The sequence below is a fragment of the Chionomys nivalis genome, chromosome 9 (assembly GCF_950005125.1).
Source record: "Chionomys nivalis chromosome 9, mChiNiv1.1, whole genome shotgun sequence".
NCBI lineage: Eukaryota > Metazoa > Chordata > Mammalia > Rodentia > Cricetidae > Chionomys > Chionomys nivalis.
The window spans coordinates 11724343-11751005 of NC_080094.1; the positions used below are offsets into that span (position 1 = coordinate 11724343).

Here is a 26663-nt window from a genome sequence, read left to right on the forward strand (position 1 = left end):
ATTCACCTCAGGCCCAGAGGACAGCAGCACCAAAACCAATCTGCCATGATTACTACATTTCTAGAATTTACAAAACCTGGTGCTAACATCAAAGGTCCCCTGAGCCAGTTCTTCTACAAGACAGGTCAGTATGAATGAACCTTTTTAAAGAGATTAAGGCCGGGCAGTGGTGGCGCACGCCTTTAATCCCAGATTAATCCGCGGAGGCAGGCGGATCTCTGTGAGTTCGAGACCAGCGTGGTCTACAAGAGCTAGTTCCAGGACAGGCTCCAAAACCACAGAGAAACCCTGTCTCGAAAAACCAAAAAAAAAAAAAAAAAAAAAAAAACAAAAAAACAACAACAACAAAACCCAAAAAAGAGATTAAAAGGCATATATTTTGCTGTCAGTAGTGGTGTACACCTTTACACCTTTAACCCCAGCACTTGGCAGGCAGGGGCAGGGGGATCTCTGAATTTGAGCCCAGCCTGATCTACAGAGTGAGTTTTAGGACAGCCAGGACTACACAGAGACACCCTGTCTCTGTATGGAAACTCCCATCCCAAAATATATTTTTTTATTCATTTTTTAAAAAGTATGTGTAAGCCAGGTGGTAGTGGATCACACCTTAATCCCAGCACTTGGGAGGCAGGGGCAGGTGGATCTCTGTGAGTTTGAAGCCAGCCTGGTCTACAAGAGCTAGTTCCTGGACAGGCTCCAAAGCTACAGAGAAACCCTGTCTCAAAACAACAACAACAACAACAACAAAAAACTATGTGTAAATTGGGTATGGTAGTACAGACTTTAAACCCCAGCACTAAGAAGGCAGAGGCAGGGGGATCTCAAGAGTTTGAGGCTAGTCTGGGCTACATAAGTAAGACTCTGTCTCAAAAGGGAAAACAATGTGTATATGTTGGTTTGAAAGTTTATGCATATGGATGTAGTGCCTAAAGAGGCAAGAGGATGTCAGATCCCCTGGCAGTTGTGAGCTACCTGATGTGGGTGCTGGGAAGCAAACTTGAGTCCTCTATAAGAGAAGGAAGGGCTCTAAACAGCTGAGCTATCACTCCAGCCCTGCAAATGAACTCTGTAATGGAAGGACTTTCTCAATCATTCACAAAACACTACAAAGAGGAACTGATGATCTTGATACGTGCTTGGCAGACAAAAGCTTCAGAAGCTGTTATGAGTGTCCCAGGTGAACGTACCTGCACAAATCCTCGTCAGGGTCTGAATGACCATCCAGCGGTGCTCAAAAGAACTTGTGGATGTTTCTAAAATGTTTAGGAAAATCTCTTTGAAAAAGACCTGTGTGACATGAAGACAAGGAAGGAGCAATGAGCAGTCTCCATTTAGGACTCAAGATGCCAACACCTTTGGGCCAGGCAGCTCTTTGCTATGCAGAGCAGCTGGGCAGATGCAAAGTGGGGCGTGCACTTGCTGAGGAACACGGGAGTCCAGCCTGGATGGTTAGCAGGACCTCTACCTACAGCTGAGGAGCTAGTACAGGGTCCGCATGTGTTGTAACTTGAGAAAATGATGAAATATAATGTATCAATCTGACAACTAATTCAAATTATTTCAAACAGTTTGAGCCCAGACAAACACTGGAGTGGGGATTGGGTGGGGTCTGAGCTGAGAATATAGACCATGACTTTAAATCGCTGGTGAACATAACTTTTCTGACAAGGTCTTTCCCACTCAGGTTCCACTAGGAGGGCTAGCTAGTAAAAGGGGTATTTTACTATGGTGGCTAGGCCACCAGCAGCTTATTTGCTTGCTTTTTCTGGAGACAGGATCTCATGTAGCTCAGGCTGGTCCCAAGTGAACTACATAGCTTAGGCTGTCCTTGACCTCCTAATTGCTTGGCTTCTAGTGCTCATAAGTGCTAGGATTACAGGCCTGTGTCATGCCTGACTCACAAGCAGGCTTCTCATCTGGCATTAATGTCCCCAAATAAAAAACACTAACTGAAGTATGTATGTACCTCTATCTGCATTTTCAAGTGCATCTTGAAGTTTGAAAGAAGAGTAAGAAAAATAGCAAGTGAGAGCTCAAAGACATCAGGTACTGAGGACACGCCATTCTTGGACAGGGCCACACACAGGTACTGCTTAATGGCAGTGACAAACATCTCATGGCTCCTGAAGACTGGGCCAGCGTTCTGCAGCACAGAGAGCAGCAGCTGCAGGGAAACAACCTTGGAACGCAGCTCGTGGGACCTGCAAAGGCAACAAAAGACAGTGATGGTGTGCTAGTAGGCGGAATGTTAGACAGGACGATGCTTTTAGTTTTGTTTTGAGACAGAGTCTCACTGTGTATAGCAGACCTGGAACTTGTGATCCTGCCTCTGCCTGCCAAATATTGGGCACAGACTGAAACAGTATGTTACTTGAAAAGCCTTTGATCTTTTACCAGCTACTATGTGAGCAAGGATGACCTTTAACTCCTGATCTTCCTGTCTCTGCCTCCCAAGGTTCGGTACTACAGGGATGCATACCATGCTCAGCCACGCAGAACCTCCTGAGGCCAAGATTTAAGAATTGGAAATAGCAGAGGTTGGAAAGATGGCTCAGACGTTAAGAGCATTGGCTACTTTTCCAGAGGTCCTGAGTTCAATTCCCAGCAACCACATGGTGGCTCACAACCATCTGTAATGAGATCTGGTGCCCTATTCTGGCCTGTAGGCATATATGCATACAGAACATTGAAAACATAATAAACAAGTCTTTAAAAAAAATAGAAACAACATCTACATGCCAACAGGATGAAGGCAGAGAGGATAAGATGGGCCCCTCAGAACCTGTAGGCCCTCTGAAAAACAAAAACGACTCCTTTTTGTCTGTTTCCAACACAAAGTGGATAACGGGCAGAACAAGGTGAGAGTTGAGCCTGGAGAGCCAGCTCTAGGATGGATCCATGCAATTATTTCACAATATTCTGCTGCAGATTCAGCCCCATACTCTTCACTCTCCATCTGCATGAAGACAGGGCTGTGATAACACTGTTGCCCTCACAGGATCTAGAATCATCTAGGAGATAAGCCTCTGAGTGTGACTATGGGGGGGGCTAGATTAAGTTAATTAAGGGCAAGACCAACCCTTACGGTGCCATGCCATGGGCGAGGATACAAGACTGAATAGAAAGGAGGGAGGAGCCAAGCACCAGAACCCAACATTCTCTACTTCCTGACAGTGGATGCAAAGTGACCAGCTGCCTAAAACTCCTGCCACCATGCCTTCCCCACCATAATGAACTGGACCCTCAAACTGTGAGCCAAAACAAACACCTTGTCTTCTGTCGGGAATTTGTCATAGCAATTAGAAGAATGTCCAATCCAGGGCTCTTTATCCACCAGCCTCACAGACTCCTCCTACCACTAGCCCAAGGCAGGGTCGTTAAGAAAATTCACCAGGTACCATGGTATACTTCTTTAATCCCAGCACTAGAAGAGCAGAGGCAGTTGGATCTCTGTGAGTAATCAGTCCAGCCTGATCTACATAGTAAATTCCAGGCTAATCAGGACTACATGGTGAGACCCTGTCTCAAAATACAAACAAACAAACAACCACAATTAAAAAAAGAGCAGGTGGAGAGATGGCTCAGTGGCTAAGAGCACTTGTTGCTTGAAGACTCAGGTTCAATTCCCAACACCTATAGTTACGGGGAATCTGGAACTCTTCTGATCTCCAAGGTCACCAGGCACATACCTGGTATACATACATGTAGGCCAAATAATTGTACACATAACATAAAATAAATGAATCTTCAGGGTTGGAAAGATGGCTCATAAGTTAAGAACACTTGCTGCTCTTGCAGAGGATCCAGGTTCAGTCCCCAGCACCCACATGGTGACTCACAACCATCAATGACCCCAGTTCCAGAGGATACAAGAGGCATCCACATGGTGTACTTACATGCATACAGACAAAACATTAACATGTACAAAGTAAAACAAAGCTAAAACAACAATAAAGAGAAAATAATTTTTTTCTAGCTGGGTAGTAATTACTGTAATCCGATCACTCAGGAAGCTGGGGCATGAGGATGCTGAGATGAATTAGGTCAGACTAAGTAACATAAAGAGAAGCTGTCTCAGAGAGCAGCTGTTGGGAGAGTGGGTGAGTTGGGGGAGGAAATGGCTCAGCAGGTAATGGCACTTGCTGCCTGAGGACCTGAGTTTGGTCCCTGGGACCCAGGTAAAGGTGGAGGAGGGAACTGATGCTACAAAGTTGTATGATGATTTCTGTGCACACCAACACACATCACACACACATACAATCATAATAAAGTTTGAAAAAATGGAGAACATTCATTAGCCCTTTTCCTAATGGTTGTTACGATGCTCAACAGAAAGTCTGAGGTTATAAAGATGAGCAGTCAGGATTCCAACAGCAGAAACTGGGAAGTACACCGCCTTGTACTTAGAACAACATCTACTTCACTTCACCGTTTTCACTGCAGTTCATCACTCGGGCAGCCCTGGAGTTGCCCTGCAGTGAAGGACATAAGAACTAGAATCAGTTTTCTGGCTCTAAATAAAGCTGGTTTTCTTCTCTCCACAGTACAGCACTGTTGGCCAGCCACTTCACTAGGAAGAGACACTAGGCTTAGACACTAGGCTCTGGGACTTAAATCTTTGTTCATGGAGCTGAGGTTTCCAGTCAGGGCCAGGAATGGAGTCTGTAGGCATCTTGTTCCTTCACAGCCTCACAAGGAAATTAAGCCCTTAGTCAGTACAAGACATACAAAGCAAGAACAAATCTGGGCAAGATTCTGGATAGTGGAGACATGGCAGGGGTATGGAGAGGTGTAGGAACTGTTTGAGTCTGGAGAAATGTGAAACCATCCCACACCTACACTGTGGGAAACAGGGGAAGACAAAGCACAGAACACAAACGCCCAGGTCACAGGGTAGCAGATGACCATAGCTACTGTGAGCTTACTTTGGATCTGGGGGTCCTTCCCCAAGAGGTTTCATGGACAGCTTGCACAGGGAACGAAACACCAGGAAGGCATCCTTCTGCAGAATGTGAGAGAACCTAGCAGCCACTTGATGTCCTTGAACATCTGGTTCCTAAAGTTAGAAACAAAGGCAAATTCAGGAAGAAAAGAATTATGCCATGGAAACCTAAATTCCTGTATTTATTCAACTGGAAGGTGGGGTGGGGGGAGAAGACACAAAATAGATGTCCCAGTTGTGTTATCAGAGAAACTGTAGACCTTGTGAGGCCAGGTGGAGACACACACACCCCTGTCGTCCCAGCACTGGGAATGGAGGCTGAGGAGCAGGAGTGTAAAGTCCTCCTCAGCTACACAGTGAGTTCCAGCTCATAGAGGCTGTTCAAGAACCCGTCTCAAACAAACAAATAAACAGCCAGGCAATAATGACACACGCCTTTAATCCCAGCACTCAGGAGACAGAGGTAGGCAGAGCTCTCTGAGCTCAAGACCAGTCTGATCTACAAAACCAGTTCCACGACAGTCAAGGCTACTTACAGAAATCCTGTTTTTTTTTTTTTTAAAATTATATATATATATATATATATATATATATATATGTTTATTTATTTATTATGTACACACTGTTTTGCCTGCATTCCAGAAGAGGGCACTGGATCTCATTACAGATGGTTGTGAGCCACCATGTGGTTGCTGGGAATTGGACTCAGGTCCTCTAGGAAGAGCAGCCACTGCTCTTAACCTCTGAGCCATCTCTCCAGCCCCAGAAATCCTGTCTTGAAAAACAAACAAAAAAACCCAAAAAACAGAAACCCCTCAAAACCCAAAAATCACAGAGGCCAGCAAGATGGCTGAATGGGTAACAGCTCTTGCCATTCAAGCCTGAAAAACTGAGTTTGATCCCTGGAACTCACATAGCAGTAGAAGGGCAGAGAGCCAACTCTAGAGCTGTCCTCTGATCTCTTATATGTGTGCTGTGGCACCAATGCCAAAAAAATAATTACACACAATATACACATACGCTCTCAAGAAATGAAGGAAGGAAGGAGAGAGGAGAAAGAGAGAGAGACTGGGTAATGGTGGTGCACGTCATTAATCCTAGTATTCAAGAAGCAGAGACAGGCTAATCTCTATGAGTTGGAGGCCAGCCTGGTCTACAGAGCAAATTCCAGGACAGCCAGGGCTATATAAAGAAACCCTGGTGTGGGGGAAGGAGAAGAAAACAAAAACAAAGAAGATATTTGTAAGAACTCTAAAGCAGAATGATTGGGGAAAAAATGACATGTACTTCAAAATCGCCTTAAAAATATTACATTTAGCCAGGTGTGGTGATGGAGGAAGGTCATTGGTTAAATAATAAAGAAACTGCTTGGCCTCATAGGTTAGAACATAGGTGGGTGGAGTAAACAGAACAGAATGCTGGGAGGAAGAGGAAGTGAGCGAAGATGCCATTTCCTTTCCTTTCTGGGGCAGACGCGATGAAGCTCCGACCCAGGATGAATGTAGGCTAGAATCTTCCTGGTAAGCGCACCTCAAGGTGCTACACACATGAATAGAAATGGGCCAGGCAGTGTTTAAAAGAATACAATTTGTGTGTTGTTATTCCGGGGCATAAGCTAGCCAGGTGGCCGGGAGCTGGATGGCAGGAACACAGCCCGCAGCTCCTTACAACAGTGTGGTAGTGCACACCTTTAATCACAGTATTCAGAGATGCAGGCTGGCAGATCTCTGTGGCTCTGAGGCTAGCCTGATCTATACAGTAAGTTCCACACCAGCCACGGATATCAGACCCTGCCTCAAAAAGTAACTAAGTAAATAAATAAATACATTTAGGGTATATACAGAGAGGTGGCTCATTAGTTAGGAGAACTTGATACATTTCCAGAGAACCAGTTTGATTCCCAGAACCAAAATGGAAGTTCAAATCATGTGTCACTCTAATCCTAGGGAATTAGATGCCCTCTTCAGCCCTCCCCAGGTACCAGGCATGCACATGGTGTTCAGATATTCATGTAGGAAAAACACTCAATACACATAAAAATAGATTTTAAAAATTATTTTAAGCATAATAAAGTAAATATATACAACATATATCAAAGATCAACAGCCTTTATACAGAGATTCTTAGAATTGATTATAGAAATGTAGAAACCCTCCTCTAAAATGAAAACTGGGCAAAAAAGACGAGTAAGTAATCACCAAGAAAGCCAAATAGAGGGCTGGAGAGATGGCTCAGAGGTTAAGAGCACTGGCTGCAGTTCCAGAGGCTCGGAGTTCAATTCCCAGCAACCACAGGGTAGCTCACAACCATCTACGATGAGATCTGGTGCCCTCTTCTGGCATGAAGACATACAGTAAGGCAGAACACTATGTACATAATAAAAACTAAATCTTAAAATAAAATAAACCTAGCAGGGTGTAGGATCACATGTCTTTAAGGCCAGTATAGGCAGAGGTGGGCATATTTCTATGAGTTTGAGGCCAGCCTGGTCTACAAAGTGAGTTCCAGGACAGCCAGGGCTGTTACAAAGAAACTGTTTGAAAAAACAAAGAAAAGAAAAAGAAAAACTAAACTTAAATAATGTTATTAGGGTGGGATTGTTCTCTTGTCAGAATATAAGGATTCAAACGAATGCTGTCACTCAGTTTTAATGTAGGAAGAGAAAATGGTTTTCAACAGACTACAGGAGGGAGGGTAGGATCTGAGTGGTACCTTCCCAGTTGACTAAAGGCATAAAGCTTTCAAATCATTCATTTGTTGGTTAACAGTCTACACACACACACACACACACACACACACACACACACACACCCTTCCCTACCTCGGTACTGCTCAGCCTCCAAAATGCTGGCCTGTCAGGCATGTGTTAGCATGTTCATTTAAAACATTTCCTTTCTTGCTTTGTGTGTTATGTGTATATGCACTTTTTTAGTAATTAAATTTAGTTATATTTCACTCTGAACCAGAGCCTAGTTCATGCTAGACAAGCACTCTGCCTCTGGGATATTCCTCGGCCCAGAACTACCAACTCCTAACTCAGTGACACTGAGGAGATGGCACACAAGCATGAGAACCCGAGTTCAGATCCCCAGCACTCATGAGAGTCAGGTATGGTAGCAGGTATCTGTAACTCAGGTGTTGGGAGGTGTAAACAGGCAGATCCTGGGCTCGCTAACCAGCCAGTCTAGCCAATCACTGCCTTCCAGACTCAGAGACTTTCTTTCCAAAAAGTAAGGTGGAGAATAACAGAGAAAGACACCCGGCATTGACCTCTGGCCTCCACATAAGCATAGGCAAGCACCTGTACATATATGCATTTGCTTCTCTCTCCTCTCTCTCTCTCTCTCTCTCTCTCTCTCTCTCTCTCTCTCTCTCACACACACACACACACAGGATTAGGCATATATATTCATAAAAGAGGCAGAAGCAGAGAGATCTCTGTGAGTGTGAGGCTAGCCTAGCTATATAGTGAGACCTGGTCGCAAAGAAAAAAGTTCAATAGTGACAGTGCATATAACCAACATTAGCAAAGGCAACTGTGCTTCACAGAGTATGAGACCAGGCCTGTGCGACAAACACCTGCAGGGCCCTCGTGCATAGCCATTTCTCTGACAGAGATCTAATTCTGTAACCTCTAAAAGCGTGCAAATGAAAGGGTGTCCGTATGGGATATGGAATATGAGATGCACAATGACATACCAGATTATCTGCTGAGGACAGTGACTGCCTGTCGTCGGCTATGCCATTGGTCTGTGAGTTTTCATCAACTCCTGGGTGAACAGCGTATTCCTGGCATTCTAGGGTACCCAGGACTCGGTCAGGCTCCATCAGACCATGCTTTTCTGCTGCTTCTTAAGACATAAGTACAAAGTCATTGCCCGGTGAGTGTACCCCAAAAGGCTGCATGAACCAGACAGCATTTGCTCGCTGACTCAGTTCTACATGCCCCCTCTCCCTAATCCCTACAACACAGTGCTGCTTAGGCTTCCTGCCTGAATCTTACCCACAACCTCACGGCCAGGGCCACAGCAGTGCCTAACTCCCTGCAGGGTTCACTCACAGCACCTGCAGAGCTGTGAGCTACAGCAGTTCTGCCCACCCATCCACTTCTGAAAAAGACAGGAAGTAGCAAAACATGAAAACCAAGATTTTATTTAAAGAGTTAAGGTTAGTAACACAAGAATTAAGACACAGTTTAGAAAAAAAAAAAAAACAAAAGCCGGGCAGTGGTGGCGCACGCCTTTAATCCCAGCACTTGGGAGGCAGAGGCAGGCGGATCTCTGTGAGTTCGAGACCAGCCTGGTCTACAGAGCTAGTTCCAGGACAGGTTTCAAAACCACAGAGAGGCCGGGCGGTGGTGGCGCATGCCTTTAATCCCAGCACTTGGGAGGCAGAGGCAGGCGGATCTCTGTGAGTTCGAGACCAGCCTGGTCTACAAGAGCTAGTTCCAGGATAGGCTCCAAAAACCACAGAGAAACCCTGTCTTGAAAAACCAAAAAAAAAAAAAAAAACCACAGAGAAACCCTGTCTCGCAAAACCAAAAAAACAAAACAAAAAACAAACAAACAAACAAAAAAACTTAGTCACAAGGAAAAACAGACCTGAGCTTCCTGGAAATCATGTAAAAAACAGAAATCACATAAATGTTATCATTCAACTAAAGAAAACATATCTAATCCTGAGCAAAACAATGACTGTGGGAGGAATCTATTACATAGCTCTTCATATATGCACATGACACTGAAGAACTCAAGCAGTCTTCAAAATGTTTTTTGTTTTGTTTTGTTTTTTGTTTTTCGAAGACAAGGCTTCTCTGTGTAACAGTCCTGGCTGTCCTGGAACTCACTCTGTACACCAAGCTGGCCTTGAACTCAGAGATCCACCCACCTCTGCCTCCTGAGTGCTGGGATTAAAGGTGTGCGCCACCACACCCAACTTCAAAATGTTTTTCTAAATAGAAAATATCTTAAAATTATATTTATTTATTGTGTGTGGGGGCCAGAAGACAACTTGTGGGAGTCAGCACGCTCCTTCCACCATGAGGGTCTCAGGGACTGAATGCAAGTCCTCAGGATTGGTGGCAGATACACCTTTCCCTGCCAAGTGATCTCAATGGCCAGTAACAGTTTTATAAAACCTATATTTACTGGACATGTAATTGACCCAGTGCTACTGTACAATAGGCTGAGGTGTGACACGGGTGACACGGACTGTGTGATGGATGGCAGGAGCTACTGTGGCTCTTTAAGGGCCTTGCTACAGGGCTAAGTAAGTTCTGGGCTCTCTGGAAGAGCTTGGCTACACCCTAGTAAACAAACAGAAGGCTCAGAGATGTGGCTTTCAAACTATGACATGAGGCTGGATGTAACTCAGTGGCAGGTGGCATGTGTAAGGCCCTGGACTTAAGTCCAGCTTGGAACTCACTATGGGTTCTCCTGCCTCAGTCTCCCAAGTGTGGAGTATAGGCATGGGCCACAACACTCATACAGAATGTAGGAGGTGGAGAGATGGTTCAATGGTTAGGAGCACTGGCTGCCTTTCCAGAGGACCCGGATTCAAACACTCCCAGCACCCACATGATAGCTCACAACTGTCTGTAACTCAGTTTGGATCAGGAATCTAACACCATCACACCAATGTGCTTAAAATTAAATAAATTTAAAAAAAAAGAATTGAATGTAAACCATGCCCCAGGCTGAACATAAACACATAAAAATCCTGCAACACGCCAGGCGGTGGTGGCGCACGCCTTTAATCCCAGCACTTGGGAGGCAGAGGCAGGCGGATCTCTGTGAGTTCGAGACCAGCCTGGTCTACAGAGCTAGTTCCAGGACAGGCTCCAAAACCACAGAGAAACCCTGTCTTGAAAAACAAAACAAACAAACAAACAAAAAAACAAAAAACAACAACAACAAAAAAAACCAAAAAAATCCTGCAACACTGTATGAAAAGAATGAACATTTCCATGCCTCATGTATCCCAACTACATAATTGTTTGTGTTCTATTCTCTCTCTCTCATTAAAAAAGAAAAACTCTTGATTGCAAACTGCTACCATTTTTTTTTTTTTTTAAGATTTCTTGTTTGGGGCCAGGCGGTGGTGGCGCACACCTTTAATCCCAGCACTTGGGAGGCAGAGGCAGGCGGATCTCTGTGAGTTCGAGACCAGCCTAGTCTACAAGAGCTAGTTCCAGGACAGGCTCCAAAACCACAGAGAAACCCTGTCTCGAAAAACCAAAAAAAAAAAAAAAAAAAAAAAAAAAAAAAAAAAAGATTTCTTGTTCAATTAATGGCACTGGAACAGTGTTCCACATGCAGCCACTGACTGAGTTTGGAGTAAAGACAAAGGAAATAGCATAAAGGCTAGCTCTATAAGCTGACCAGCACTGAGCGCACCATGAGATGCAGCACTGGAGGCTCCCAGTGAGCACCACCTTCCTGTGTGCCTAACACCTACTGCTGTGTGGACTGGACATCTTAGCAGTTCTGCAGCAGAGGACATATGGAGTGGACCCCTGTGTCTCCAGGTAGAGCATCTAATACTCCTTTACCTCAATAGAACAGAACCAATCACTGTGTGTCAAGTGCAGGCTGGGAGGCAACAGCAACTCAGTTTCCAAGAACTCCAAGAGTTCACTGAGGAGAACCAGATGCTACCTAAGGGGCTCCACACACAAAGAAGCGTGAGTAAAGGCAGGGTTGTCCACTCACCTTTCACAGCAGATGTGACCACATCCTCTAAGATGTCCTTCACCACCTCCTGGGCTCCATCGTCAGTGCCTACATACACCCCAAACACGAACACAGACAGGGTGTTTCCAGGGAAAGAAAGGAAGGAGAAGACTATGGCGATGGTCTAGAGTCCTGCTCTAAAGCACTGAGGTCAAATGTGTCCCCTCCACGGCCATCTGCCAGCAGATGCAGAACCCAAGGGAAGAATCTGCTTAGATTTCAAGACTCACTCTCCAGAGCACTGAAACCCTGTCCTGTCCTCTGCTCCTTCCTACGACCCAGCTGCTCAATCCAGGCCGTCCCAGCCCCAGTGAGAACCAGAGTTGATTGGGTTTCTCTGTGCCTGCACTAAGCTCCTAACCAAGGAGAGGAGCTCTGGCGAGTGCCATGTTAGACTCCCTGAGTCAAGCCTGCCTAGAACTCAGCATGAGCTTCCTAACCTGACACTTGAGGATTGACTGCATTTCAGATGAAATTATTGGGCCAAACGGCAAATGTTTAACTGGAAAGGGTCCAACATCTCTAACTATTAATTGCTTATTTTTTAGAAAATTAGTCCCAGAGAGGCGTTTATGGAGTGAACAGAATGAACAACCTCTGACTAGAATATGGAAATGACATCACTGGTTAGAAAACACCATATTAAGCAAAGGCATCATCATGAATGAACAACAACAAAGAGCGTCAGAGTGCTTGCCTCAGTGAGGACTCTCAGTTCACTACCACTTCTGCCAGACCTGAGCTTGGTCTTTGAGGTTCTGGGGAACAGTGCTAAGCATGTTCATCTTCAACTGTCACTGAACACCCATAATCAAATCCACTCACATGAGATTACTGACGTCATATCCTTCTTTTGGAGCAAAGAGCCCGAATGGAAACTAAGAAATGACCCAGTCACAACTAACATCTTCTAAATTCATTTCTCTATCTCAAAACCATGATTTAGACTGGATTACAGTTACCCAAGCCTCTGGTTGAGTTTTCACACCGTCCTTCATGACTTTTGCCTCATTTATGCTCCAATGACATCATCACAATACAATGACATTCAATCTACCTTAAACAGTGAACAAATATCAACGTAGCAGGTGCTAATTATACTGTAGTAATACATGCTAAAGTGTGTAACTATTAAAATACAAATTGCTCACTTACCGCCCATATAATCATCTACATTATGATCTGTAAATATTAACACTAGATATTCCAGAACTGGCTTTTCCACCTTCTGGTACGGGGGACTGAACCAGGGCCTCACATATTGGACAAATGCTCTACCATGAAGCTCCACTCTAGCCCTAGGCATTTCTTTTTGTTCATTCTTTCTTTCTCTCTTTCTTTTGCTTGCTTTTCAAAACAGGATTTCTCTGTATAGCTTTGGAGTATGTCCTGGAACTTGCTCCACAGACCAGGCTGATCTCAAACTCACAGAAACCCACTCTGTCTCCCGAGTGCTGGGATTAAAGGTCTGCAGCACCACTGTCCAGTGACTAGGTATTTCTAGGTCCCTGTTTAGTTCCAACACACTGATGCTAGGACTTCATAAAATTATGCTGATCATTTCTAAGCTGCACTATCTGCTGCACAGCACCTTGTTCACAGTCAATGTCCAAGAGACATGTAGTCATTTTATCAAAAAGGCTTGGGTGGCTCAGTGTAACCAGAGGCTATAAAGTGATAGCTGACAGAAGCAGGCTTGCAGGTGTGTCATTTCCTTGTCAATTGCTCATAAAACCTTTGAATCGGTGACTAATAATTGTTAACCGAAAGACTGTTCAATAAGTAACACATTTGGCATCTATTAAAAAACCTGATGCCAAAGCTGGGTGGGTGGTGGTGGCACATGCCTATAATCCCAGCACTCAGGAGGCACAGGCAGGTGGTTCTCTATGAGTTTGGGGCCAGCTTGGTTTATATATTGAGTTTCAAACAGCCAGGGCTACATAGTGAGACCTAGTCTCAGGAGAAAAAGAGAAAAAGAGACCCTGTCCCAAACAAACAACAGTAAAAACATCTCTGAAGTCAGGCCTGGGGGGACAGGGGGTGTTAAGGCTGCAGCACTAACAATAGGGACTTTTAAAGCAGAAAGATCACAAATTAAAGAACACCTTTAATTCCAGCACTTGTGGGAGAGTAAAAGCAGATGGAGCTCCGTAGGTTCCAGGCCAGCCTGGTCTACTACACAGTAGGTGCCAGGGCAGCTGGAGCTAAAAAGTAATACTCTTCTCCAAAAAAGGAGGAAGAGGGGGAGGTAGAGGAGGAGGCAGTGGTAGTAGAAAGTAGAAGAAAAAGGTTTTTTTTTAATAAAAGACTAGCGAGAACTGTTTCGTACAGAAGTAGGTTCAATAGGGGCCTAAGGTGAAGGCTCTGGGGATGGTGTACTTGGCCTGCTTCCCAGTGTGGGGATTTAAGTCCCTCAAGCTCCCAAGCTTCTACTCTTCACCTGTAAACTCCAAATGAGTGTGTTGGGAGAAGGCACTCATGCCCCTCCTAAGGAGGACTGCTCATTCCTGTCACTTCTCTGGCCCCAGAGACTAAATCCATAATGAAAATTTCCAATTAACCAAAAAGAAAGCACTTTCAATTCGCTAAAGCCTTCTCATTTCCAAAAAGTTCCACATCGATATTGCAGACTTTCTATTTAGACGGCAGCAGGGTCGCCCTTTGGCTCTGTATCCAAGGACTCCACACCCACTGTCAGCGACATGCAGCCAGGGAATAGTCAGGGAAAGCACAACTGTACTATCAGGCAGAGGTACCAGCACCATCATCACTGGTAAAACAATACAATTCACCATCTGCACAGCACTGACTTGGACAGGGTAGCCTGATTCACTATGAGGAGAATGAAGCTAACATACAGAAGAATGACACACAATGATGTTCTTTATCACCATGACAGACAGCAAGAAGGCCAACACCAGAAGACCCGACTTCATCCTTGACCTTGGTCCAGGACTGTGAGTCAAAATAAAACTCTTTTTTTCTTTATAATTTAAAAAAGAAGCTGGGTGGTGGCGGTGGCATCATCAGTCATGTGACTGAAGCAGAGATGACATCAGCTGAAAAGACAGATCAGATACACTATGTAGAGCAAAGGCCATGAGTGAAGAATTAGAATCATCCTAGAAGACAAGCTTCTGAAAGCCGACGGCTTTTGAATCTGGTTCAGACCACTGGCTCAAGAAGAAAGGCAGATATTCCTAGGTCATCACCATTTTTTGCTTAATAAATCATTTACTATCTGATTATAACCATATCTTGGCATATTATTTTGTTTAAAAATTGGAAACAAAAGGCCAGTGAGATGACCTCCTGCAAGCCCGACCCCACAAGCAGGAGTCTAGACTCCACAGGTGCTCTGCGGCACATGCATAGCCGCGCTCATACAGAAGTGCACACAAACACACAACCAAACAAAAAAAATTAAAGCAAACAAAAAAAATCAAGTGAATTTTGTTTGATGACTAGAAGACAACAAAGCTGTCTCCATGCCATCAACCTACCTGCCCATCTGGTGTCCTAGCTCCTCACAGGGGCTATGCATGGCACCAGACTGCCAAGTACTAATTAATCACCTAGTTAACTCCCTGTGGAGATGAAGGGCCCCAAACTGCATCTACTGTGCTAAGGCTGACAGGAGCAGCAGCAGGCAGTTCCATTTCAGAATGTCCATCAGGCCTCAATGGCCATGCCCCACGTAGTCAACAGAAAAGGGGAGGCCAAGAAAAAGCCCAGAATAGACAAGCTGCACCCAGGGGTTTCCTTAACTGCTAGCCCACACAACCCCAGGAGGATGCCCACTCACCCCTGGAAGGCTCAGTGGAACCAGAGAATGATGAACCTCTTTCTCGGTTAGCCTCTCCATTTTCTGAGCTCACTTTTCCTAGGCCATTCCTGGCATGATCACCGTTGGGCAATTCTGTTTTTTCAGGAGTCGTTGGTTTGCTCTGGGCATGGCTCTGTTTCAATCGGCTGAATTTGGGAGATCCTGCTGTGGCCTGGATCACAGGGGACTGAGGTTTAGACTGGATTGGTTTTTCCAATTCTCTGGCTTCCTGTAACTAAAGCACAATAGAGAAGGATTCCATCTAAATGGTTCTAGCATCATAGTAAGAAACAAAATTATGACAGCCTATTGTTTCAAAACTTTCAACAAGCTAATAAAACTTCTGTGCTGTTTTCCTGGGCACTGGGGTTAAACCTAGGGCCTTGTATATAATAGGGAAGGGCTCCACCACTCAGCTATCTCCCCAGTTCAGGGAGTTAAGTCTAAAGCAGACTTAGAATGTGAGGACCAAACTATAAAAATCCATGCTCGAGCTGCCCCCTGGTTTTAAAATCTAAGTCTCAGGAAGGGATAAACTTCCAGGGCCAGTGGCCCTGCACATGCATGAGTTGATATCGACAGGATACTTGGCTAGCCCAGCTGTCACTCACCACTTGGTTTTCCATGCGGGTAAAGATGACATTCAGCATTTGGGTAAGTGTGGCCTTGGCGGTGGTTTGATTGATGAGGTTTTTGCTGGCCAGATAGATATTGTAGCATGTCCTCACTGTTTGCAGGATAGTGCCCTCATGGATTTCAATGTGTGGGGACGTCACAGCAGTCAGAAGAGCCTGAGACAGCAAAAATGGTCACCTTCTAGAATGCCCATATTCCCCCTGGTCAAACCTTTCTAGAATAGTTGAGATGTCCTGAAACTTGTTATATACAGGATGCCCTCAAACTTTCAGCAACCCTCCTGCCTCTGTTCCCCAAGTGCTAAGATCACATATTTGTACCAACACACTCAGCCTGATTTATCTCAATTCTCAGATAGTCCTTCAAAATCATCTGGATGATTAATACCCAGAGCCAGTTTCCTATTGTTCGGAGTTTAAAAAGCAACTGCTAATTCCCTAAAATTCACATCATTTGAAGTAATTAAGCTGTGATGAAATAGGTGTTCTAGTGGCTAGTTTAAAAAGAAAACTAAGTGCTTGGCAATGGTGGCTCACACCTTTAATGTGAGTGAGCACTCAGGAGGCAGAGGCAAGAGGATCTCTTAGTTTGAGGCCAGCCTGGTCTACAGAGTAGTTCCAGGATGGCCAGGGTTACACAAATAAACCCTGTGTTGAAAAACCAAAGTTAAAAAAAAAAACAAAACCCCAAAACCTGCAAATTCTAAATGCTAATATTGGTTTAAAAAAAAACTAAAATGAAAACCAGACTGTTCCCTCACAGAACACACTCCCTGACTTTATCCACAGGAATCATAAGTACCAATGTACCGAGGCTCCCAGTTTCCTACCGGGTTCAAAAAGATTTAAGACAAGTTCACTCCCATACAGCTGAGATACTCAGGACCTAAGATCTGGAAGGAGGTCTTTATCCATCCCTCTCATTCCCTGACACACTGGTAGTACCAGTTCATGCCAAGCCCTTCCTGACAGTAACCATGCAACAGGGAAGAAGAGCTGGGAAGAAGACATGAGTGGGTTCTGGCATTAAGAATACCAATGAAGACTTACAGAGCAATGGTTGGCTAGAACCCAGAATCTCCAGAGAATCTCAAGCAACTAAGTTCACAGGTGATTAGAGCATTGTGGGTGAAACTGTTTACTAGGGACATACCTGGTTCTATTCCTCTGGGCTTACGACATGCTCATAAGTCATGATGCTAACAGGAGCTCTATGTAACTCTTCAAATCTTCTGTTCCAGCTCAACATCACCCAACCAACACATGGTAAATTAAAACCCCACATTCCCAAACCCAGACCCTGCAAACAGAAATACCTTAATTATTTGTAGCTGAACCCCTTCATCCGTCTGAGGGCCCTGAAAACAATTGCAAATGGTTTCAATAATCCTGTCGATCAGCCGCTTCCCAGGAGCTCCACTGTCAGGGGCGTTGCCAGTGATGTGCCCATATGCGATGAGTTTCTACACAAAGAAAAAACAAAGGTTACAAGTTTCTGCTGGCTAAATAAGACAGAAGGGATGATGGTCTTGAATGATGGTTCATATAGCAGCAGCTGCTCCCAGGAGCCAGGCAAGCACAGCTGTTCTGAGTGGAACTTCTAGCTATTTCCCAGGGGATGAGCTGCCTTTCAGAGGCTACCTGCCTGTAGCACCTTATACTCGACCTGGACCATGGCAAGAGAGAGATGCATGAGACAAAAGTCAGGGTGAGCTCTACACCTGGCTGAGATTCAGACCCATGCAGAGGAGCCTGTAAAATCGCAGTCTCCTGGACCTTGACCCAGACCTACTGAACTGAAGTTATGGGGCAGAAGCTCAGAATCTGTTCTTTTCTCAGCTGTCTAGGTCATTCTAGAGGTCAGCTGCCATAAGGGCCAGGCTTCTAAGGCACATTGTGCTTCCAGGAGCTGGTAAGGATGTGAATGTGCTGCTGTTCCAGATGTAGATGTGCTTCCTGCCTTTGCCTACACAGGTAGACACGTGTTCCTGAGGTTGCCCACAGAGCCCCCACCACAGTATTAGGACGATGGCCACCCTGCAGAAGCCTGCAACATTTCTGAGTGGCTTTCTTCACCGCTAGCTACAAAGCACCTTCATGCAATAAGCATAAAAAGATTAAGAGTGGCTTGAACCGGGCAGTGCTGGGGAGGCAGAGGCAGGCAGATCTCTGAGTTCAAGGCCAGCCTGGTCTACAAGGATACACAGAGAAATCCTGTCTCAGAGAGAGAGAGAGAGAGAGAGAGAGAGAGAGAGAGAGAGAGAGAGAGAGAGAGAGAGTCTTAAAGCAGAAACACAGTATACAATGGGATTACAGAAGGAACAGAATGTCTGCCCCCTCTGCTGCTCAAGCCTAATTCTGGCGCCTGGAAGGAAGGGGGTAGAATGGAAGACAAACAAGAACTGTTCACCCCCACCATGACCTGCTGCACTGGGCAGGCTCCTGAGAGGGTGGGGCTGGCTTCAGGTGGACAAGTGCTTGTCTCTTGACACTAGGGTTCAAGTTGTCAGAGCACTAGGATATGAGTGGATGAGTCACAACTCCCAAAATAACAAGGTTGGAAAAGAGAGTCCCTGGACCAGAAAGTAGCTTGCTGCTTCAGAATCACACCTGGGTTCCATGCTGAGCACCAAAACAAGAGAAAACAGGCTTCCAGTTGAATTGTAATCCAAGCACTTGGGAAGTTGAGGCAGAAAGATTATGAATTTGACGCCAGCCTAGGCTACATAGCAAGCAAGAGCTTGTATCAAAACCAAAAACAGGGCCAGGTGTGATGGTCACACATTTTGAATTCCAGCACCTGAAAGGCAGAGGCAGGCAGATCTCTGGACTACGTAGTAAGCTCCATGCTAACCAGGAATAGATAATGAGATCCTGTCTCAAAAATAATAATATTAAATATTTAACTTTAATTAAGGGCTGGGGAAACAGTTCAGTTATGAAGTGCTTGCCACATAAACATGAAGACCTAAATTTGATCCCCAGCAAAAAGCCAAGTGTAGTGGTTGACATGGCCTTGTAATTCCAGTGTCAGGAGGTGGAGACAGGCAGATCCCAGAGGCTTGCTGGCCTGACAGCCTATCCTTATTACTGAGCCCCAGTTGCCACTGAGAGACCCTGTCTCAAAGTAGACAGCTCCTAAAGAACAACTCAAGGATCATCTCCTGCCTCTACATGTACCCACATACATGTGCACAACCCACCACGAACACACATAAAGCCAACCAACAGAAAGATCTGAAACACAACATCTGTGACATAAATAGGACAGCCCAGGCCAACGATTTCCTATGGGCTTCACTGGGATTTAAAGAAAACAACATTCTACTTTTTATCTTTTTTCTTCTGAAACAGAGACTTATCTACACCAATCCTGAACTTTCAATCCTTCAGTCTCTATATCCTGAGTGCTGGGATTATAGGTTTGCATCACCATGTCCATTCTATTGTGCTGGAGACTGAATCCAGAATCTCATGCAAATTAGATAAGCACTCTACTAGCTGAGTCATATCCCCAGCACTAATTTTGTATCTAATTTTTAAAAAATTATTTATTGGCCAGGCAGTGGTGTCATACGCCTTTAATCCCAGCACACAGGAGGCAGAGACAGGCAGATCGCTGTGAGTTCAAGACCAACCTGGTATATACAGAGTTTCAGTACAGCCAGGACTGAACAAAGACATCCTGTTTTGAAAAAAAAATTATTTATTATTATTTTTTATGTGTGGGGGTGTTTTGCCTACACATACGTCTGTGCACCATGTACATGCCTGGTACCTGTGGAGAAGAGGGCATCAGATTCCCTGGAACTGGAGTTACAGATGGTTTTACCCACCATATAGGTACTGGAATTGAACCTGGGGCCTCTGGAAGAGTAGTCAGTGCTCTTAATCACCCAGACATCTCTCTGCTCCACTGTTCTTATTGCTTTTGAGAAAAGGTCTCACTGTGTAGTCCTACCTGGCCTCCATCTCACAGAACTCCATCTGTCTGTCTCTACACAACTTGCATTTAATTTTTATCTTGACCTTTAAAAAGTTCTATAGCAAACAAAATTTAGTAAGTTAAAATTTTAAGTTAAAATATACTAAACTATATTACAAAAATATTAATATACAACTAGAAAAACATTGGCTTGGTCAAGACAGACCCTGCCCTGGGGTAGTGTGGGCCACCACATGCAAAAGGAAAGGAGCACAGGACTCCTAGTATTGTAGAAGCTGCAGCAGAGAAGTCTCTAGGCTTCTTCCAGCAGGAAAGAACTATGCCAACTGTGCTTATCACAAAGCAAACCCTAAAGCACCTTTGTCCTTGTCACCTCTCCAAGATAAATGAATGATAAGGCACAGTGCAGGTAACTTCAGCTGGCTTCACTTCTCTCAAAATCAGACTTCATCCCTAGATTCTGGCCTTTGGTTTCCAGAACATGAGTTTCCTCAACTGCCAGGAAATTCCAGTCAAGCAGGCTTGACAAGGCAGCAGAGGGTGAGCTCCCTTGCCATTCAGTCTTCCAGGGTGCCCATCCACTTCCTAAAGTCATAAAAGGATAGTACACTTTACACCTGCATACTAAACAAAGAGACCCCAGTAAACCTACTAAACGCTGAAGAATTCCATTCAAAAGGAGAACCAAACACCTTAAGCCTCAAGACTCCCTGTGAGCTGAAGGTGTTTGAAATCATGGACACACAGAGTTCCAGGAAGACACTAATGTCATCATTGAAAAGCCAGGTCACAGGGTGACAGCTAAGCAAGGCTGATAGGCGTAGTCCCAGCACTCAGGCGGCAGAGGCAGGTGAGTTTGAGGCCAGTCTGGTCTACAGAGTGAGCTCCAGGACAGCCAGGGCTACAAAGAAAATCCTTTCTTGAAAAACAAACAAACAAAAGAGCAAAGTCAGCCATCTATCCATAGAAGACCAGGAACTGAGCACACAGGTCAGGTGATCTCCACTGCAGCTACTCAATGAAGCTCTGTGTTGCTATGACTGGAAGCTATGTTCCCCAGATCCATATTCTTTTTTTAAAATGTGCATTAGTGTTTTGCCATGGGTTTCTGGTTCCCTAGAGCTAGAATTTAGAGACAGTTGTGATCTGTCATGTGGGTGCTGGGAAATAAACCTAGGTCCTCTGGAAGAGCAGTCAGTGCTCTTAACTACTGAGCCATCTCTCCAGTTTCCCGGATCCATATATTTTAGTCCCAGAACCCAGTGACCATTGTGGGGCCCTCACAATGGCCTCTGTGCTTTATAAGAAAAGACCAGAGGGCTAGCTGGTACTCTAACACACTAGGGCACAGTGAGAATACGGCAGTCTACAAGTTGAGCCAAAGTCCTCACCAAATCAGCCAGGGCCTTCAACTTGGACTGCTCACCCTCTGGAGCTACAAGAGAGCTGGAGTTCTATAGGGCTCAGTTATCACAGCCCAAACTGAGACACACTGTGCTCCAACAGAACTATCCACAGAGCCTGCTTTCAATAAGATCTTAAGTGTGCGTTATAAAGTCCTACATACCCACCAACCCTGTTACTTAGAGAGCAGGCGATCTTGAGCTTGACTAACCACCTTTTTAGCTAAGCCTCAGATTCCTTGACTCTAAACAAGAATGAAAACGGACACCTCAGAGGGTTCTTGCGAAGCTTAAACAGGTGATGGAAATGAGGTACCTGGGCCAAGGGTGGGTTGAGGCGAGAAACAGCCCTGTGAAGGGTGTGAGCTATCAATGTCTCAGGACATCGATGTGCTAGCCATCAGGACCAGTTCCCAAACTAAACCTTGTCATGGGGAGAAACAACTAAAATTAAACTATGTCAGATTTCCTTGGGAGACATTCACAGCATCAAATATCTTAGGACAGAAGTAGGACTGAGCCTGCTATTTAAGAATTCTTGGCTCATTAGATGCTTCACATAGGACAATCTGTACAGAATTATCTGGAATGAAAGAAATAGTTTTTCATTTGGAAGAACAGCTTTTGTGGGAAAAAAAAGAACCCTGTCATCAATTCTAAAGTGTATGCATATTAAAGAAAAGAGATTAATTGGGTGAATACTAGATCGAGGATGCCCAAAACGTGGTATGCCCTGCCACTTTGCAGTTCTTTGCCTTGGCAGACAGAACTAATCAATGATAACATTCTTTCTCAAGAAATGTGGGCCTTCGTGAGGCTTCACGGCCCTTTTAACACACTCTCTAGACAATCCTAACAGCATCTGTTCACAGCTCCCTGCTCCAGGATACAGCCAATACTTCTGCACTGGCAGGACTGCCCACTAAGCTAAGAGGTGGTCAGGAACCTGGGGTAATCTATAAAAACAAAAATCAAAAAGTATGGCTTAGGAACTAAGGCACCTGAGCTGTCCCATCTCTTATGACATTGTCACTTCTGCATTTCTATGTCCTCAGCAGTTGGAGATCATCTGAGGACACATGGAACTCTAACTGCGCTCAATCATCATTTTCAGACTGCTGCTTTCAAATACACTCACTGACTCCTCACTCAACGTATCTGAAAGCCCCCAAATCAGAAGGGTGGGACTTCTGTGGTCACTTGGAGGACAGTGACAACCCCGAATCATAGCAGAGGATAAGATGACACTGCTTTCTTTCAGGTATTCACGGTTTTTTCTGTGATGTTTTTACTGCAGGGTTCTCACAGGCTTGTTCTTTATGCTCTTGAAAATGCCCCCCTAGTATGTGAGAAAGTGCTTCCTAGCATTAAGGAGCAAGAAGGCTGGGGCTGCCTTAGAACTATAGGTGTTAGACTTGGTTCAAGAGTGCTCTCAATGCTTCTGGCTGTGAATTCAACGTTAATGAGCCAATGGTACATATTAAGAGGTATCCTTAAATAGACGCATACAGAAAATGAAGTTATAGACTCATCAGCTGGCCCAAATTGGAGACCTGGGAAACCCAAGCCTTCATTTCTCAGGGATGGCTAGTTGATGTTCATAGAGACTGTAGATCGGAACTACCACAAATAATCAGGTATGACTGTACCTGTTTCTACACATACTGATCCTGCACATTAATGCCATCAACAATGAGGCTGGGAGCACATCATATACCCGTGTATATCAAACACAATCAACCTACAAATAATACACTTCTGGGGAAATGTATATTGTAACTAAACACAGACCCACCCCTTCCCACCAACATGAGATCTTCACAAAGGAGGATTGAACACTTTTGCACCACCACCTCCAAGGGCATCCTCGGTGCCAGAGCAGCATGGCTATAGGTAAGGAGAGCCTGTGGCTCTGAAGGGCCCCTTGCACCAAGTTTACATGTGGTACCTGCAAGCAATCCAGGGATGTGCTGACCACCCGGGGAGACTTGGACTGGCAGGCCAGCTCGAATGGAAGGAAATACTTGTCGGCTTCAATGAAGTTTGCCTTTGGCGGAGCTGCAGCACCAAGCCTGGAAAAGCAGGAAAGGGTGGAAAGGAAAAATGAAAAAAAAAAAAAAGAAAAGAAAAGAAAGCTCACTTCTCTCCACCTTACTCTATTTTCCCACTCTGCTTGTAAGCACTCAGCTCAAAGTACTCCAAGCTGACTACATGTAACCTGAGAAAGAAAACTCCAGAATGTCATGTGTAGAAAGCAAGAGCTCTGACTTATAACGGACTCACTGGCATCATGGTCTGACGCTGCTGCAGTCATGCCAGAGCCAGGTTTCTAAACTCTGACTGGCTGACTCCCACCATCGAGATAAGGAGCAGGCACCAGTGCAAATTTCCCCTCGACACACAGGACAAGGCTTCTGCCTCCTTCTCAAGAGAAGGTTAAAGGCATCAACTTGACCTTCTTTAATCTCCCTCCAAGTACACAAGACCACAAGCCCCGGGCCTGTCACCTGCCCAGACCAGGAGTTCCACCCATGCGAGCACTGTGCTAACAGGGGTGTGCTGTCCCTTTAAATATAAGGGTAAACATGCGTGGAAAGGGGTTCCTATGGCCGCCACCTGCAGTATTCCCAAAAGGAGGAAGCACTGCTGCTTACCTCTGCTTTTCTATTTCTGCTTTAATTTCATCTGGTGGAAGAAGAAAAAGCATATTAGGAGCATGTAACACTTACAGAAAAGGAAGATTTGCTACAGGTATCTGGAAACCACTGGAAAGAGTACTTATGAGACTATGCAACATTCAAATATACTATAAAGTGAATCAAGGACTTATCACAGCAGCAACTGCCAGCCCATGGGAGTTACTGTGCTAGGCATGAGTTCACTTAACACCCACAGGACCCTGTGGGTAGGCACTACTGACACCCTGGAGCCATCCTGTGCATGCCTCTACCCAGTAGATAACAGCAGCACTTCCCGTCCCTGGTCTCCTGCGTGTGGTTTGTGATAAGGTCTTTTTATGCAGCCAATGTTAACTGGGAATTCAGAATCCTCCAGCCTCGGCCTATGGAGCACTACTAGCAGGTACTAGCATGCTCCCTCACAGTCCTGAATACCAAGCAGTCCCTGAGCAAACTCCCTCCAATGAGAATGAAAGATTTCAAAGAGGAAACTCAGACAGTGAGAACAGAGAATTTCCCCCACGTTAAGAACTGGGGGTAACTGCCAGGGTGGTGGTGGCACACGCCTTTAATCCCAGCACTTGGGAGGCAGAGGCAGGCAGATCTCTGTGAGTTCGAGGCCAGCCTGGTCTACAAAGTGAGTTCCAGGACAGTCAAGGCTGCACACACACACACACACACACACACACACACACACACCTATCTAAAAAAATCCAAAAACAAAACTGGGGGAGTCAGAATTTGAACTCAGGTCATGGCTCTGTGGTCTACAATCTACCTTCTCTGCATAGCAGGTGTATGGTAAAATAGTTAACACAAAACATCTAACTATGCAAAAAAACATACACAGAAGACTGGAAACAGGATAAGAGAATACTGAAACAAGGCAAATATCGGAAGTTATCTAAATAGTGGAGTAGTGATGTTTTATTTATTCAGTTAATTGGGGGAAGGGCAACAGTGTGTATGTGAAAATCAGAGAACAACTATTGATTGTCTGCTCACTACTTCTACCAAGTGGGTCCCAGGGATTGAACTTAGACCACCCAGGTTTGGCAGCAAGCACCTTCACCTGATGAATCATCGTGCTGGCCCATGTTCCGTTTTTTTCCATATTTTTTTTTCTTCTTCTTTCATGTGTATGAGTGTTTGCCTGCATATATATCTGGGCACATGCATGCTTGATGTCCAAAGAGGCCAGAAGAGGGCAAAAAAAATCCCCTGCAACTGGAGTTACAGACTGCTGGGAGCCACCATGTGGGTGCTGGGAATCAAACCCAGGTCCTCTGCTCAAGTCCAGTGTGGCTCAGCTAAGGGGCAACAAGCAAAGCAGGCCAGGATACAAGGCCAGACTCTGTATAAATCTTAGATTAGCAAACAAAAGCCAGAGAAGCTTCAGGTAGAGGAGGGATGAATCCAGGAAATCAGTCTAGAGAGCCCGTGTTCATAAGCTCGTATGTCCCCAGCTCTCAAAGCATGCATTGAGAATTAATCTGTAAACTATAAAAAAAAAATAAATGTAGTTTTGTTTTCACTAACACAGACCACAAAGGAAAAACACAGGCACTCTTCCCACTCTGGCAGCTCTTCCAGCCAGGAGCTGGTTTACAACTCAGGTATGGAATCTCCCAGTCATCATCAGGACCAGGGTAAAAGTACACTCTGGTTTTCCTAAAGTGCTAGGGAAGTCTCCGGCCTCCCAAGGACAGCAAGCACCCTACCACTGGCATATATGCTGCAGCAGCAGCCTGGGGAAACATGAGTCCTCTCCCATGAGCAACGCTACCAGGGAGTTCAAGAAATCTCCAATGGCTGGGCATGGTGGTGCACACCTTTAATTCAGCATTTAGGAGGCAGAGGTAAGTGGATCTCTGTGAATTTGAAGCCAGCCTGGTCTACACAGAGACTTCCAGAACAGCCAGGGCTAGGTACAGAGATCATGTCCCAAAAACAAACAAACAAACAAAAAGTAAAAAGCAAATCTCAGATGCAAATCCCACAATCACAGACTTTTAATTTGATCCTTAAGTGTTAAGAATTAGGAATCGTTGCACTTCCTAAATGACTTCTGTTGAAGAAAAAAAAAACCACCCTGAAATCCTGTCCACTCAGCACAAGGGCACAGCACGGCACAGATAGTACAATACCTTTGTAGAAGCAGGAAGCTCCTGAGCCTGCCTACCATGGGGCAACTTAGACTGGCCATGAGTGTAAAGAGGAAGGCAGGACAGAAGGCAAGGTTAGCCAAGAAATAATTACACAGGCCAGTTAGAGTGCTGGGTCCATGTGCAAATCATCCAGGCAGAGAAGCAGCAGCAAATAGGCTGCCAGAGCCTTTTTCACAGGCTGGACATGTCCAAGAAACGGTTCTGGTGTCCATGGTTCTAGCTGACTGATGGGCCCTGGATATACCATGGTTCTAGCTGACTGACGGGCCCTGGATATGCCATGATTCCAGTTGAGAGATGGGCCCTGAATATAATATGGTTCTGACTCAGA

The 26663-nt window shown here is 45.1% G+C and overlaps 1 protein-coding gene across 3 annotated transcripts in view; it reads right to left on the bottom strand.

The window, feature by feature from the left end:
* Arfgef2 (ADP ribosylation factor guanine nucleotide exchange factor 2) overlaps nt 1–26663 on the bottom strand; it is an 80757-nt gene that overhangs the window by 42311 nt on the left and 11783 nt on the right. For 2 of the 3 annotated variants that reach the window (XM_057780217.1, XM_057780219.1), the window contains exons 2-11: nt 24141–24171; nt 23435–23558; nt 17454–17600; nt 16114–16293; nt 15482–15737; nt 11653–11721; nt 8642–8793; nt 4926–5056; nt 1967–2201; nt 1188–1287 (exon numbers count right to left, since the gene is read on the bottom strand). In XM_057780217.1, coding sequence (XP_057636200.1) covers nt 1188–1287; nt 1967–2201; nt 4926–5056; nt 8642–8793; nt 11653–11721; nt 15482–15737; nt 16114–16293; nt 17454–17600; nt 23435–23558; nt 24141–24171 — 1425 coding nt within the window. The remainder of the gene's footprint in view (nt 1–1187; nt 1288–1966; nt 2202–4925; nt 5057–8641; nt 8794–11652; nt 11722–15481; nt 15738–16113; nt 16294–17453; nt 17601–23434; nt 23559–24140; nt 24172–26663) is intronic. The other variant, XM_057780218.1, reaches the window with a different exon arrangement.